At 36.4% G+C, this 16,496-nt stretch overlaps 2 protein-coding genes and 1 non-coding gene across 3 annotated transcripts; 2 read left to right on the forward strand and 1 right to left on the reverse strand.

Moving 5' to 3' along the window:
- LOC140799459 (uncharacterized) lies at positions 1-4,970 on the forward strand. Its single transcript, XM_073153808.1, has 5 exons — positions 1-233; positions 2,424-2,537; positions 4,025-4,104; positions 4,192-4,316; positions 4,700-4,970. Exons 1-5 carry the CDS (start codon positions 181-183, stop codon positions 4,769-4,771), a joined length of 444 nt encoding a protein of 147 aa, XP_073009909.1. The 5' UTR covers positions 1-180; the 3' UTR covers positions 4,772-4,970.
- A 973-nt stretch (positions 4,971-5,943) lies between these two features.
- On the forward strand, positions 5,944-6,017 carry TRNAN-GUU (transfer RNA asparagine (anticodon GUU)). The gene has a single exon. It is a non-coding gene; the product is annotated as a tRNA-Asn (tRNA).
- Positions 6,018-6,983: 966 nt separating this feature from the next.
- On the reverse strand, positions 6,984-15,816 carry LOC140799416 (general transcription and DNA repair factor IIH helicase subunit XPD). The gene is made up of 11 exons (XM_073153755.1): positions 14,920-15,816; positions 14,680-14,762; positions 14,196-14,599; positions 13,919-14,112; positions 13,515-13,695; positions 11,050-11,174; positions 10,059-10,148; positions 9,556-9,634; positions 9,398-9,474; positions 7,963-8,071; positions 6,984-7,437 (listed from the first exon to the last, which is right to left on the reverse strand). The coding sequence occupies exons 1-11, from the start codon at positions 15,726-15,728 to the stop codon at positions 7,324-7,326; spliced, it is 2,265 nt and encodes a 754-aa protein (XP_073009856.1). The 5' UTR covers positions 15,729-15,816; the 3' UTR covers positions 6,984-7,323.
- Positions 15,817-16,496: the final 680 nt, after the last annotated feature.

Below are 16,496 nucleotides of genomic sequence, written 5' to 3' on the forward strand. Positions count from 1 at the left end.
AACCCTTTCTTCTCAATGAGATGTTTGACTTGGTCCGTCCCAAAGTGGATGCGGATGTGAGCTGCCGGACAACTACTAACCGATCCGTTTTTCTTCCCGTCATCGATCCAGGCACCTCTCCGTTTCTCTGTTTCTAATTTTCTTCCTTTTGTTTTCTTGGGATCTTGGCGACGGGGCGAGATGATTCTTGCGGTGCTCTTCGCCAACACTGATGGCAATATACTCGTCGAGCGGTACGAGCTTGACTAATCCTTCTGTTTTTTTTTTTTTTATCCTTTCCTTTTGTAATCATATCAGATCAGATCTGCGATTGCTAGATTTATCTTCCATTGACAAGGGTTTCCGCGTTCCGTGTTGTTGGATTGGTTGATTTGTATTCGTAGTTGGATGAGCTTGATTATCTACTAAAGCAATAATTGGGAATTGAGATGGGCTGTCCGTGCTGTGATTGTATATGGTTTGTGCTCTAAATGGGGTGGGGGGAGGGAATCTTTAGTAATTCAGCTCTGGCCTATATCTATTCGTCTTGATTTTTGCTTTTGTATTGTATTGCCTTCCGGGTGTGATGCCTGAGCTGTTTGTATATAATGTATTCTGATCTAGAAACAGAGAGCACAGATCGTGTTATTATCTGTACTTTCTTTTTTCAAATTTTCGGTTTATGATATGATTACTGTGTTTAGTGACATTGTTACATATTGGTTCGGAGTACATGACTTTGTAAATCCATGTGAGTGATAATGTTAACCAAATAATTATTTTTCTCCATTTCTTTTAAGAAGTAGCCATGGAGTCTATTATGATTTATGCATATGCAGATAACTGACATTACAACATAATGATGTGCATCCTCTCTTTAAGTCTTGCTTGCATGGTCTCTTGCATTTTTACATTGAATGTCCATCATGGACACCATCGACAGAACATAGCATGTTTTGTTGTTTTGAAGAACTTAAATTAGTATTATTTTTAACATCACATAGTTGCAAAGCTTATCACATGTATGATTCACTCATTTGGATGCCTGCTCTCTTGAATCCTTGATCTATTCCCTCCTCCAAATTTGTTCCTTCCAAGTAATTAGGGGCGAGTTGGTGCTAAATATTCCAAGAAGAAAAAAAGAATAGTCAAGCAGGGAGACCAAACTATAAATGTTGAGACTTTGAACGAAAGAAAATTCATGGGGATTGGTCATCCAAAAGTTAGTTATTTTAATTTTTAAGGTTACTCAACAAGGGTGATATATTTGTGTTCCCCGAAGGGTTGATCCACTTTGAGTTTAACTACAGCACACTTCTGGCTGCTGGCCTCAGTAGTCTCAACAGCCAGTGCCCTGGTTTGATCAGAGTTGCCTATGATAAAAAAAACCCAGCCATCTCTGAAGATGTTCTTGCAAAAGCTTTTCAGGTGGACAAGAAAATCATCAATTGGCTCAAGTCTAAGTTGACAAGAAATGGCGAACAATCTTAACTCACTGTAGAAGATTTTCGAATCCTTGGTTCTAAAATAATATGCCCTTTTGTCATGCAGTTGTTTCATTTGATTGTTATGCTCTTAGTTGGGGAGAATATTCTCTTCAGGTTGGCAAAAATTTTAGCTGAGTTCAAGATATCAAAGAATTAGTTATCACATGAACACCTAGGCTTAAGATTTAAAGATGCTGGTAATATTAGAAAGGAATGTTGTGGGAAAGGTGGTAAGATTTATTTCAGCTTGGTCAAACTCAGGTCATGCTGTGAAATGATCAACCAGAAGCTTATCTATCTTTGTACCAGTTCCTACCTATCTATTTTCATTTTTTTAAGGGTCAAACTCATAACAGTATGTTTCATAAGGAAATTTTTTAAAAATAATTGAGGATTTAATGAAACAGTTGTAAAAGATAAAGGAGGTGAAAACCAGAAGGTTATTAAGGCACAAAAATTTGGCACAAAATTTGATAGCCTTCTTTCTCTTTTCTTCGTTTCTTAACGGTCCAACTTCATCTAAATTACTAGCTGTAATTAGTCTGTGTGTGTGTGTTTTTTTCTTTTAATTTTGAATTTTCACATATAAAATAAGTTGGTCTACCATTATTTAGGTTGGGGTTCCACAAAAAAAATAACACCTGTTTAATGTCTATAGGTGATACATACGATACGTGACTTCACTTCATTCTTGCCGTTTAATTTGGTAGGTTGTGGTCGGTTTGATGGGTCTAGGTTGGATATACTACCTGCCTACCTCCATGTATTAAAATGAAGATCATGGTAATTTCTCCTTTTCATGAGGTTTTGTGCTTGTTGCATGAGTCATTATGAATGTACATTATATTTACTTTTTCAATTTACCAGAATATGTAATTGTGACTTTCCTTTTTGATTATGTATATTGTGAGTACCATAAATTGCCAACTTTTGAGAAGCATCAACACTGTACTGCAGCTTTCATGGAGTTCCTGCAGAGGAGCGTCTACATTGGCGCTCATTCCTGGTAAAATTAGGAGCTGAAAACCTTAGAGGAGCTAAAAATGAAGAACTTCTAGTTGCATCACACAAGTATGTCAAATCTTCATTATCAAGTTCATTATATATACAGCGACACACGTATGTATAAAATTCAAGAATCTATCTTTCTTCGGCTGGCTTCTTTGTACCAAAACAAAACATATACTTAGCTTGTTGGCATATTAGAGTAAGCTGTGTCAATAGATTGGTGTACATCTCCTCGGCCCTTTTCTCAATAAAATTCAGCCTATCTATACAGCCTATTATATGTGCCACTTTAGAAACAGGTCCAGAGACACACGCATTAGACGATACTCTAGTAGATGGGAAGATTAATATTTTACAAAGACGCAAGCACCACACGGGCCCATATACTTGTATAAATTTAGCCTCCTTTCCTTTCCTATTTTATGTTAATTCATCTTATGTTGTCGTTGTCTTTCAACTTCCCATTTGTATAAGCACAGTAGCATGTATTTTCTAATCATGACCCTGAATTTTGTTATTTTGGAGGATTACACCTTATGTGTAAGCTACATACTATGAAAGACCACTTTCATGTATGGTCAACCTTCATTTTTCCATTAGTAAAGAAATTAGGGTAGTATGAAAGAAATATAATTGATTCAGTTGTCAGTCAGATTGCTCCCATAAACTAGTTTGCACAAATTCCAGATAAAAGACCAAAACCTCTTATGGGCTACCTCTAACCCAAATTGAGATTTTTCATTTTGGACTCTAGATTTTTTCAGTGCTTACTGAAACCAAAATCTACAGAAGCTACAGTTTTTTTTTTTCTTTCTATAGAACTACAGTTAATGAAATCTGCAGTGCTTGAGGAGAAAAGATAGGGTGGCAAAAAAAGGAGGTGCAGGAAGAAGAAAATAATATATTTTCTTTATAAAAGAGAGATCATGCGTGAAACATAGGAACCTGACCTCTCTTTTGTTGTAGTTGTACCAAACTACAGGTTGTATGGGATTTCACCTTGTCGCACCTAGTCATATATAAGGAGGGCATGTAAGTACCTCCAAAGACACTCCTAACTCATTCAGGATTTGAGCTGTTTAGGTGATCTAAACTAGATTCCTTTGTCTTTGAGATAGTCTTGTCCAATTGGCATCTGAAATAGTTTCATGGTAGAACTAGGAAAACAAAAGGTTTAAGGTGTTGGGGCAGAAGCAGATGATGTTAGACTCATAGCAAGCTCTCTTCAAATGGCAGACTTCAAAGGAAGAAAACGGATTTATCTCTTGCAGCAATAATTTGGAGATGGAAGAGTTCTCCTGACAAAACACCAACTAATACATCAATAACAAGTTTGATACCATGCTTCCCTTTGTCCTCTTTGCTTCGTCTTGTCCCTGCAAGCATGTCGGTCAAGTCTCCAGTTTATCTTCAGCATATATAATTTTCACTAGGATGCTTTCTTTTTCTGAAAGAAAGGCCATAAGCCCAGCTTCAGTAGGATATTTCAGGTCTATTTAATGACTTTGTGTTCTTTTCCGTTTCATAATTTAAGTTCTTATTTCTCTCAGGTCTGTCTATATTGTTTATACCATGCTTGGAGATGTCTGCGTATATATTGTTGGAAAGGATGAGTACGATGAGCTTGCTTGTGAGTCTTCAGTTTTTGTTCTTTTGATGTACCTAGTTTGTCCCTGCATTACCTCATGCTCCTTTTTCTGTCTTTGATTTCCTTTAGTGTCAGAGGTGCTTTTTGTGATCACGTCATCAGTGAAGGATGTGTGCGGAAAACCTCCTACTGAACGCCTCTTCCTTGACAAATATGGAAGGATCTGCTTGTGCCTAGATGAAATTGTTTGGAAGGTAGTGTCTGACAATTTGTCTATCCTTCTGTCTTCCAATCTTTCTTCACATGCAAACTTATTGAAGTTAGGGCTTTTAGAATTTCATTGCTAACATGCCCATGTCATAACCTGCGGGCAAGTGTACACTATTGCCCAACGCCATAAAAGTACAAAGCTCGTAAAATATATTAGTTTAATAATATTCATTTTGGAATTGTCTAATTAAACTTTATCCTACTGTCTGTTGGTGATAAAGCAGATTGACAAAGCTTCTTTATTCAGCACATTATGAATCTTTCTAACCTATGAAGTTTTTTTTTGTAAAACGAATTGAGAATATCAGGCCATTTGACACTACTTCCTAACTTGTTTCTCTTGTATCTGTCTGTGTTGTTGCTCAAGGGGATGCTTGAAAATACCGACAAAGACAGAATCCGGAGGTTGATACGGTTAAAACCTCCTACCGAGCCATGATCTTGAAGATGTGTGGATGTTACGACTTGGGCAGCCATTTCTCCTCCGATGTGTGTTTTTGATTTCGTTAAATTGCTGATAATCCTAGGTTCTTGTTACAATATACATGGAATTCTGATTGCATAGAGCTGTATTAAGTAAACTGAAATATTTGATTGCATTTACGCTTTTATATAATAGACTCTGTAAGATTTTACTACATCATTCTTTCCCGTTTCAGTTTCGCAATTTCCAACAGTTCTTTGCTCTGATTAAACTTGTAATTAAATGTGGAAGCATATGTATCTTGTAGCAGCTCATCATACTAATCTCACACATCAGGGATCTCATCACATGGCTCATAGAGGCATAAAAAGCTTATATTCCATATGTTCTTCCTAGCCATAGTTCTAAAGCACCCAAAGCCGTTTCTGCTACAAATTCCTCAATCTCGTGACTCATCATCACACACACAGAATAACGTATGCATTGCATGATGGCTAACAAGTGTAGTAGTCTCACGAAAACTTTCATGTTCTATTAGGTTTATACTTTGGAGATGAATGTTTTATTATGGTTTATATATTCTAACTATGACAGTGTTAATGCCTAAACTAAATTGATCTTTGGAAGTAGAACACAGAAGAAAAGAATTGCAATCCGTGGAGTCCTCGTCTTCCTCTCCCTTATCCCCCTACTTCACAAGACCAAGAGCCAGCCCTTCCATTAACATCCACAAAGCAGAATGCACTACTATCTACCTCTACACCACCATCTCTTTCTTCCTCCTAATCTTTATCCAATCTTTAGCAATTCAAAAGGCTCTTAGATATCTCTCTCACTCATCATCATCACCGCCACCACCTTTTCTCACTCCATTCACCTTCCATCTTCTCAAAGATTTGAGTATTCCTCCATACAAGCACCCAAACAAGACATGGTTCATGAGCACCCTCCTTGGCCACACCATGCAAGGCTTTCCTGAGCATTTCATCCTCTCTTCTCGCCCCGAACTACAAGATCCTGTTCATCGACGTCTGCAACTCAAGAGTAATATAGGTATTTAATATTTATAATTTTAAATTAACAGAATATTCTCTATTTCGTACCATTACCCAAGTACAAGCCTCGAATCAATAATTGCAAAATGGAAGGTGCTTCTAAAAACTAGACTAATAAAATTCAAACCAAAAGCTGGAATAGCTCAGTTGGTTAGAGCGTGTGGCTGTTAACCACAAGGTCGAAGGTTCAAGCCCTTCTTCTAGCGATCAATAATGTTTTTTATATACCTCTATAATTAGATGTAATGTTTCATTAGCAATACTTAAGTTATAAACTTGTAATACATTTTTTTAAACAAATGTTTCAGAATAACTTATATATTAATATGCCAATTTTTGCGGATCAGATCAGATAGTGGTAAAATTATATCTGAATCCATATTTTCTAAGAAAAATACGAGGATACAAATAGTAAACGGATAGTGAACTTAATTACCATAGTTTGTTAAGCGGCGCATCTTAAGGTTTATCTTCAGAGTGTTGTATCATTAAGGTGAGGTCTTTAACCACCATAGCTTGCTTATGCAAGTAGTAAAGACATTATATTTTAGCAGGAGAATTAAGTAAATACAGAGAAGCCATCTAAGTACATCTCATTTTCTATCCTTCTAAAGAATGATACATCGGAAAGCACGGTGGTTGACTTAAGATCAGATGATAAATATGAAGTACAAATGAAGAAATTACATTTTATTATCCCCTAAATTAGGTCTAAATTATTTCCCTCTCCTATAGTTTTATTTGTGTTATTTTATCTACCTATTATTATATCTAAATTCATTTTTCCCTTTTTTTAATCATATTTTATCAAATCATACGTCGAGTCTAAAAATACTCAATAAAAACAAAATTATAAATAATTGAATAAACTTTATAGTACATATAAAATAATACTAATAAAATTTTAATTTACAAAAATATTATAAAAAATATACAATTTTTTATAGTACATATAAAATATATTTATTATATTTTTATAATCTAAAATCATATCTATACTACTTTAGATACTTTCAAAAATTTATCCAATTATCTATAACTTTATATTTAATAAATATCTTTAAATTCAAACTATAGTTCAATTGAATATAATGAAAAAAATAAAATAACAGTTATATATTAGTCTAGACTAAAGGAAGTAAAGGGAGATAAACAAAACTATGGAGAGGTAATTTCCCGATTACAAAATACTTTCTGTACCATTTGGACTATATATTAGATTGCTCCAGAAATATTCTGGTGGCTTCTTACATGGGCGATATTAAAGGAAAAGAAAACCAAAATATCTGAATGGTGGATACATTGTTTTGTGAGCTTTAAATTAAAAGATCCGATATCTTCTTTTGTGGATCAACCAAAAAAACATCAGATCTGCAATATAAATTATGACAACTATATCTGACACCCAAAAAAAAAAAGAAAAAGAAAAGGAAAGTAAAAGGTTGGGAGGGAGGGTAAAGGAAAATTACAACTTGGTGCTCAAAAGATTTCAGTAGAACACCATGGGGTCAATCAATACATGTCCATAGCATCCTCAGCCATTCTTGCCAAGTCTTCCTGTGATAAAAGTGTCTTCTTGCCGCCACTACCAGTCTTATCGTATGGTTGGGCCATCCTCCGAAGGAACTTCACCAACAAAAATAAACAGAAGACATAATATTCATAGCATGAGTTGATGATATGGACTTCACTAAGGATATATAGAGGAATTTCTATGAAAGAGAAATTTCATGGTCAAGTGGATGTTGACAAGCAGTGTGACTTTGGTCATTCTTCGTGAATTAGTAGTCCTTGACCAACAGTACTACCATTAAGGGCATCTATCTCTCTCAAAGGGGGGGGGAAGAACAAGGAAAGACAAATATCATTACCAATTAGTACTGCAACCAGAAGTCGAAGAGGTCCAAATTGATGTGCATTTTCTCTAAATTCAACATAAATCCAAAGCCACACAACAAAAAACCTTTTAAAGAATTTCTTGTCAATGCTGCACGAGAAATGGTACACCAGTGCCCCAAGAAGAGCAAAAGCCAACTGTTGTACTCTAGAATTAAAATCAGGCAATGGTGATCTTCTAGCCATACAACTGAATATAACACAAATCTCTTGGAAAGTGATTCTAAAGGTTCAAATCCAAATTTAGAAAAATACCTCACGAGCTATATGCAAAGCCATGTCTGTGCTCAGATTTAGATGTGCATCATGCAAGTGTGATAATATCCATCCAGGCAATTTAGAACGCTTGTCGTGGCGGCTATATCTGCATGTAAAATTTTCATACATCATTACATGCTGCAAACAGAAAGCTAGAAGAAGAGTTGCAAATAGGTAAAACTATGATGTACTCTAATCAAGTATGGAGCCTATGGACATGGATAAGGGCGACAGACTCAAATCGAGTATGGAACCTATGGACATGGATAAGGGCCACAGGCTTAATATGTATATGTATGTATGTATGTACCACAGATTCAATATGGTAAAAGGAATATAAATACTGAAATCTTGGAGAAGATTTCAGTAACCTGAATATGGCTTATATATTTATCTTTAGTTTAAATTCAAATATTAATTATAAGTATTTACGATGAAGCATTACTAGAAGTCTAAAAGTATAATAATGCAACATGTAACCCATAAAGGCCAGTATTCAGGTACTTGTTCTTCATAGATTTATATCTATCTGAGACAAATAATGCAAACGTATTTATGTACTTCCTCTTCATAACTTTATTTACCAAATCTCATTCACTACTTGCAACAAAGTACATGCATCTTTCTCCATTAATCTTTTGAGTAACCAAATTAATCACATACAACACCAGATACCCCCATATTTAGTAAGCAAAGTTATTCCCAGAAATAGGCAACATAAAAGGTTGCATTTGGTAAAAGATCTTTTTAAATCATACAACTATAAGTTAAAGAGATTCCAGATCTCAATAGTATGAACTACATGACAATCAACAAAAACATAAGCCTTCCCCATTTATTCGGCTAAGTATTAACATCTTGGAAGGAGTGGGCTTAAGTTTCGGTGATGCTCTAAGCTACCATAACTCCTTTCCTCTACAGACTGAACTAATCTTGAAAAAGGAAAGAACTATATTTAGGGCTGCTGGGAAAATTTCCTATAGGAATTTTAACATGTAGGAATGAAAAGTTGCAACTAAAGAATCCTATGTAAAGGAAACTTTGGACGGAAAAAAAAGAAAGAAAAGAAAGAAGAGAGATAGGAAAATGAGAGGTGGGAGGAGGATGGTAGTGGTGGTGGACGGAGGAGGAGAGAAATGAGTGGTGATAAGGAGGGAGAGGGAGAGAGAAGAGAGTGTAGGGGAAAAGAAATGAAGTTTCACTTCAATTCTTTTTTATTTTCCTTAGGAAAGGGGCATTTCTTATGGAAAATATTACCTAGAAAATGTTATCCAAACACCTATATAGGAAATATTTCCTATCTCTCTGAATTCCCGTAAGGAAAGCCTAAATCCCATAGATTCCTGTGGGAATTTTGGCTATTCAAACAGGCCCTTAGGCATAAGGAAGAAGAAATAAAAATAATAACTATAAGATGTATATAAGTGTATACCTTTTATCAGCAAAGATCATCATACCATAATCTGCCTTAGAACGGATCACTCGGCCAACACATTGTGCAGCTTGTCTCTGCCCAAATGCAAAGTTGTTTCATAATCAATTTCATAAAAAGCTCATTAGAAGAAGAAAGCATAATGATGAAAACCATACCAATGCATCAAAAGTCAGGAAATCACCCTCTTTTATCTGAAAAGTCTCTCGTAGGTACTCTAACCTAGCAAGCAATATCCTGCAAAAGAAAATAAGAATGATGAACTTGACACAACAAGAAACATTGAAACAATTAACTATGCAGAACTCGGAAGTATATTACATAACAAATTAATGAATAACAATAAAGTTTATCAATCTTAAATTTAATCGACCTTGGCAAAGTGCACTATATATTCTATATATTATTATATTATGAAAGAAAACATCTGTAGTAAAAAGATGGTCCTCAACTTGCAATTCTGAAAAACAAAGTGCTACAAATAAATTTTCATTCTTCTTCCCTATTAAGACAATTTCTTTCATGATCTTTATTTTTAAAAAAAAGAAAGATTCTTTGAAAATAACAAATCTTATGAATCATGTCATACTTTAGTAGAAAGGATCCTATATACATAGACTTTGGCGTGTCGTCCAAATTCAAGAAAAGGAACAGATCTCACCTGCTAAGAGTGTATTGGAAAGGAACACCAAACATGATCACAAGTCTGCCATAATGTCGATCAAAATCTATACCTTCAGCCACCTTTCCCCTGTATTCACGCAGATATGGTTAATTTGATCATTTCATGTAAACCGATAACCTATATGTTACTGGCATAGGACGAAAAGAAGTATTATTTGCAAGATTGTAACAAGATGGGACAGAATTGATGCTTTGTTGTATCCTGCAATTAGTTATATAATGAGTATTTCATTGGGCTACAACGAGAATGATCTCACTTTTAGTTTTAAAAGGTAGGAATATGCAAGAAATGAGTAAGTAAAAAACTAAACAAATCTTATTAATATTCCATGAATATGGCAAAAAGCATAGCTGCAATGCATCAGGTAATGCAATTTGCAAAAGCTCCAAAGTGGCAAACAAAGTGATGACGGCACAACCTATGAATCAACATGAATTGCAATTTCATTTAATCTAAGGGAGTTTTTCATCAATTAGTTTGTACATTATTTCTAGCTGTTAATACTGATTTAAGCCTCATTTGAACTGACCAGTACCAAATAAGTTGGTAATTTCTAACTCTAAATAATCTTAAAGGCTTCTATATCATTTGTTGGGATATCATTTGCACACCTTAGCTTTTCTTTTCTAGTGCCAATGATAGCTATAAGCCTACGCAAACAATCACGATTTCATGACTTCTTCCAATTTTATTTGAATAATTATGAAATGCATATCATTGTAATCTTCTCTTGTATGTGAGATGCGTGAGACCTTTTATGTGTAAAACTTACAGGTCCAATGTGAGACAATTTATTCGGTAAAACAAACTTCACATTCAACAGGCCTTTTTAGCTTCTGTATAAATGTAACAATAGGGTAATATTTCAAAATGGAACAGCAGAACTTGGCATGGTAGGTTGACTGTGGCTAAGCTAATTTATTCTATAAATAGTATCAAAGAGAAGAAACTGTTTGTGTGAACAAACCTCGCAACAGAGAAAAAAACAGCACCTCTCCCACAGTCACAAGCCTTACGATAATTGTCAAGTGCCAACGTAGTTTCGACTACATCTTGAGTTTCAATGAAAACTAATTTATGCTGCATAACATCCTGCAAAAGAGATCCATTTATTTTATTCTTATAGATGCTCTTGTTTTGTAATGCTGACATTTTCTGAAGGCAGTTCAACTTGCACCTAAAATTTAATGAGCCAATTGCATTCAAGAGGAAAAAACACAATATTAGCATATAGAAGGTGTAACTACTGATGTCGAAGAACTGGCATTATCCTACAAAGCATGTAGAACGCTAATTGAAGAAGCTAGTAAAGTTCTGAGCTAAAATTTAGCTGAGTGTCCCCAATCTGATAAGAGAACAGAAGTACAAACTTACTTTAATATAAAAAAATTTGGAAAAAAAATCCTTATCATCCATCTCCTATTGCTGTTTGGTCAGTAGGGTATGACAAGTAGGTGTAGTGATTACCGTGGATAAATTTCAAAAGGATGAATTTTCTCTTATTCCCAAGAGATATTTTGGATATGGACAAAATTGTGCTTCAATATCATGGGCAGTTACTCGATCCCTTAGTCCTTGTATGGGCAAGGGATTTTAGATAACAAAACATTGGTAACAGAGTGTTTGAGCAGCCAATTATGGAGGAAAGATCCTTTTTATCAGTCCCCTTTAGCATAATACAATTTCCTTTTAAATGACAAGAAAATATATAAGTAATGGATGAGGTGATTCCTACTAGATGGAACACAAGATCAAACATCTAAGCAATCAATGCTAACCTATAAATTAGCTTTTACAAGTCCACAAGCAACACCTAGCAAACCAAAGCCACTTAGATGACTTCAAACAGAAAGAGATAAGAGATCTCCTGTCCTAAAATTGAAAAGGCATGGTAAATGACCTCAAAGCTAATGGGCAATCTAGATCATGATGAGTACTTAATCATCTTTTTGGATGCACAAACAATTTTGCCAATCTACTAGAAGCAATCAACTTTGCTTCAAGACATTTAAAAGGTAAAAACCAGCATGTTGTTCTCCTCATACTATAGCACTATCTTTTTTTGTTAAGTAATTGGGAAGTATGCTGCTAAGAAAGTCAAAACAGGTACTTCCTAGCAAAGATGGCCATGTTGGTGGTGGCACGTGCTGAGCCGTGCCAAGGGCGTGCTGTGCCGATGGTGGTTATGTATAAAAATTAAATAACAAGATGAAACTCTTCTAAAGAAACATTTGTATGGACAGGTTCGAAGCAAATATTAGCAAGAAAGCAGCAAATTCTTTCTGCTGACATGATACATCTGATAGGGTGGTGAATAAGAGTAACAGAAAAAAACTAGAAACCAATGCTAATCCTGAGATTTGCTACTTTAATAGAAACACCTGTCATAAAAGCTATTTTCTTTCAATATACTTGCCTATTGATGCAAATCTAGTATGAATGTAATGTTTTGGAGAACAATCGACCCAACAAGTAACTAAAGTAAAATATAGTAAGCAATAACTGATAAGAAGTTAATTGATTAAAAGGATCACTACCAGATGGAAGGAGAGAAAACCACTCAGATAAGGCAGTAGCTTCCTCAATTCTCAAATAGGTACATTGATAGTAGAAAGGCCTAAAATATGGTGTAAGGAAAGACTTTAGAGTTTAGGTTTACCAATAAATGAAATTATAGTACTTTACTTTGAAACCAAGTCCTTCTCTTTATGTCCGGGCACCCAAAGATTCTCTTTCACTACTGAAATCTTTTGGACAGCAGCAATAACCAACGAAAAAGTAGAGGTTGAAGAAGAAGAGAGGTTTAGAGAGAAAGTGGAAGATATTAGAGAAGAATCTTAAGACAGAGTAGGAGAAAGGGAAAGAAAGAAAGAGAGAGAGAAGAAGAAGACCATAGGGGAGAAAAGTGAGAGATCTCAAATAAATCTTATTCCAACTTGTCTTTGTTTCTCATGCAATAACCCTTAAATAGGTTAACAACCTTAATTCTAGCTAATTCTAATAGAAACTTATTTCCTAATAGGACTCTAATTGATCTTCTTACCTAAATTGATTGATCTAATTTAGGTAATAAATCAATGTAGACATCCCCCGCATATAAGTTTACCATAACTATCAATTGAGATTCTAATAGGAATTCATTTCCTAATAGGATCCTAATTGATTAAACCTTACCTAAATTGACTAACCCAATTTAGGTAATAACTCAATACAGACATCCCCGCATATAGGCTACCATATTTGTCAATTGACTAATTCAATTGATTATTTGAATTAAAAATCAACAATTAGACCAAAATTGGACTCGAGTAATTCTATTTTGGTCAAATTGAAGATGATGCCCACATCACCTATGTGCCAAAAGAACAGACAATGCCTTTCAGATGTTCATGAGAATGACATGGCAAGTGAAAGTTTAAATAGCAAAATCACCTGTAAAATTCCCATTTCATTCCAGCTATTGACAATGCCATCCATATAGGAATAACTGACAAAGAAGCAAACAACACCATCTGGAACAGCCGCAACCATTTCCAGCAAGAGTCGTCCATAGTTTCTCACAACACCAGGATCACTACGCATATCAAACTTCGTACTCACAGGTAGCTGATCACTGAAACAGTAAGATGATATCTGCTCAATACAAAGACATAGAAAAAGAGAAGTAAACCATGCATTTTAAATGTTTGCTATGCAGATAACCATTTCTCAGAAGAGAAACCACTAGTTTTACCATCAGCAAAGAACTATCATCATAACCACATAGATTTCAATACTACAATTACAAATACCCTTCAAAATAACTTCAGGAAATTTCACCAACTATAGAAGGATACCTTCCACGAGTCAGAACCATGGGGCATATGCAATCTCTTGTCAAGGACATTGTAAAACTTCGACTTATGACTGGATTGAAATTTAAAAGACGAGGATAGAGATCGATTGGGCTCAGAGTTCCAGAAGTTATGACTACTGACTGGAAGCGATCAAAAACAGGCTTTATTGCAAGTGAAGCATCATGACAACTGAGCTGCAATCCCATGCATGGTCAGTTAGTATCTCACAAGTAGAGTGTGCACTATAATCAAATAAAAATAAAAATCAACTGTGCACCTGCAGTATAGGGTCTGGAACATGAGGCATTCTCTCATCAAACGGTTCAATGATTATAGAAAAACCCCTTGTGTATGTCCCAACCAGCGTTGCAAAGTCACAAACAGTTTGGATGTGCAAAAATTCATCTGTATCTGTTATTTCTAGCGTAAGAATGAGAGAGTGCAGTCTGTCATAGCAGAACCTAAGCATTTTCTGATCAATTCCAGCCTGAGAATTCACACTTGCCACAAAGGCGACAGGTCCCTCAGTCTCAACATTCTCAGCTTGCAAACGTCCTTTCAAGTATTGAACGAGTCTTCTTAGGACAGCGAGAAAATGCTCTGCACGCCGGATGTTTCCAGGTACTGCCTCCTTTAAAATATTGTCAGGCAAGGCGGGATTTGCAAGCCACGCATCCGTTACTACAACACAAGATCAGACAATATTATAGAACAGGTTAATAATGTTTACAAAGAATTTGGTAATAAGATATAATACTAACATGCTAGGTTTCCTCTTTGTGCCAAGCCCTCTACGAGTCGATTGTATTCAGCACGCAGTCTCCCAGCATCAGTGGCCTTGAACCTTCCTACCAAATTAAGGAATCATTTAGAACAACAGAGACATCTCCAACTACACCAAAACAGTTCAATTCAATCTTCCCTCTATCTTTAGTTTTGTTATTTCTCATTTACTTCAAAGATGCAAACTTTCTCAAACTGTGAGGTGAAAAAGAGAGTACCTATCGATCTCCTGCGCGATGCGGTTGAGATTGCGGCTAGCCCCGTCGAGCGTCTGCTTCCGGACACTCACGCTGAGCGCCTCGATACACACATTATCGATATTATGCGCCTCATCGAACACCACCACGCATTCCCTCTGCATCTCCTTCGATATAATGCTCGCCACCTTGGGATCAAGCAGATACTGGTAACTATACACCACCACATTCGCGTACCGGATCATCTGCCTGGCAAGGAAGTAAGGACACCACCCCTTCTCCCGCCCGAAGGCACGGAGATCCTGCAGGGTGTAAACCCCAGGCGGGAGCAGAACCGGGTTGTCGGCGGCGGCGCGGTCGAAGGACTCGAAAAATTCGCAGGTGGGGATGGAGGGGTTCTCCGCAGCGGCGGAGCGGACCCAGCTGGCGGTGAGGCGGCGGCACGCAGAGTCGACGGAGTCACGGGAGGAGGCGGAGAGGGCGGCGGGGTTGACGCAGAGGTTCTTGCGGGAGGAGAGGCCGAGGGCGAGGAGTGGGGAGGATGGGGGGAGGTGGGAGAAGAGGAGGCGGAGCTCGGCGAGGGTCTTCTCCATCTCGTGGACGGTGCGGGTGCAGTAGAGGAACTTGAGGGAGGAGGAGGGGTGGGAGAGGGAGTAGCTCAGGATGAGGGAGAGGAGGGCCGCGGTCTTGCCGGTGCCGGTGGGCATCTCGAGGAGGGCGTGGCCGCGGGCATCGAGGGCGCGCTTGAGGTCGACCATGTAGGCGTGCTGCTCCGGGTAGATGTGCTCGTAGGGGAAGTACACCGTCACATCCTCGATCTGGAACTTCATTTCTGTGTTCTTTTTGGTCCGCTCGTCCTCTGTTCGATGGAATGCTCGACTGAGGGTGCTTTGATGAGAAAAGAAGGGTCTAGGACTTGGAAGAAACGGGAGAGGAGGTGATTTATAAGATTGCTAATTGTTAACAGTGTCATAATTAGACCTCTTATATTTAAAGGATTAAATACATTCTTAACCTTCTCTACTGCTGACAAAAATTACTTTGCACTGAGATAAGAAAATATTAGAATAGAAATAAAAATGAGGACTTTTCTCCGGATAATAATAATTTTAATGTTCTTTTTGGTGTTAGGGTGGAAAAATTAGGAAGCCCGAGTCACGACGATGACTCGCGACGACGAAGATGATGAGTAGTTTCTTACATTTTTCTCTTTTTTTCTTACCGCACGATCGCCAAATGTTATGTGTTTATGGTGTTTAGTTATGGAAGTTGTAATAAAAAATAAAAATAAGCAAATTAATATTATTACTATTTTCTTAGTTTAATATAAATATATGTATTTTTTTTAAAGATGGAAATAGTCTTAAAATTGAATACAAATGGTAATTTTATTTTACAACTATTATATTATTTTTCATAATTAATTTAAAAATGTATGGCCAAAATTTATTTTTTACTTAATTCACTATAATTTACACGATATATAGATACCATCACAATATTTTCCTTTTGGAATATGATATAAGTCTTTCTTTTATCCAAACCAAAACCTGGGATAAAGTTAACCCAAAAAATCCAGCATATACCACTTTATCAAA

This window comes from Typha latifolia, chromosome 12 (assembly GCF_019914945.1).
Source record: "Typha latifolia isolate L0001 chromosome 12, TyphaL0001v2, whole genome shotgun sequence".
Taxonomy (NCBI): Eukaryota; Viridiplantae; Streptophyta; class Magnoliopsida; order Poales; family Typhaceae; genus Typha; species Typha latifolia.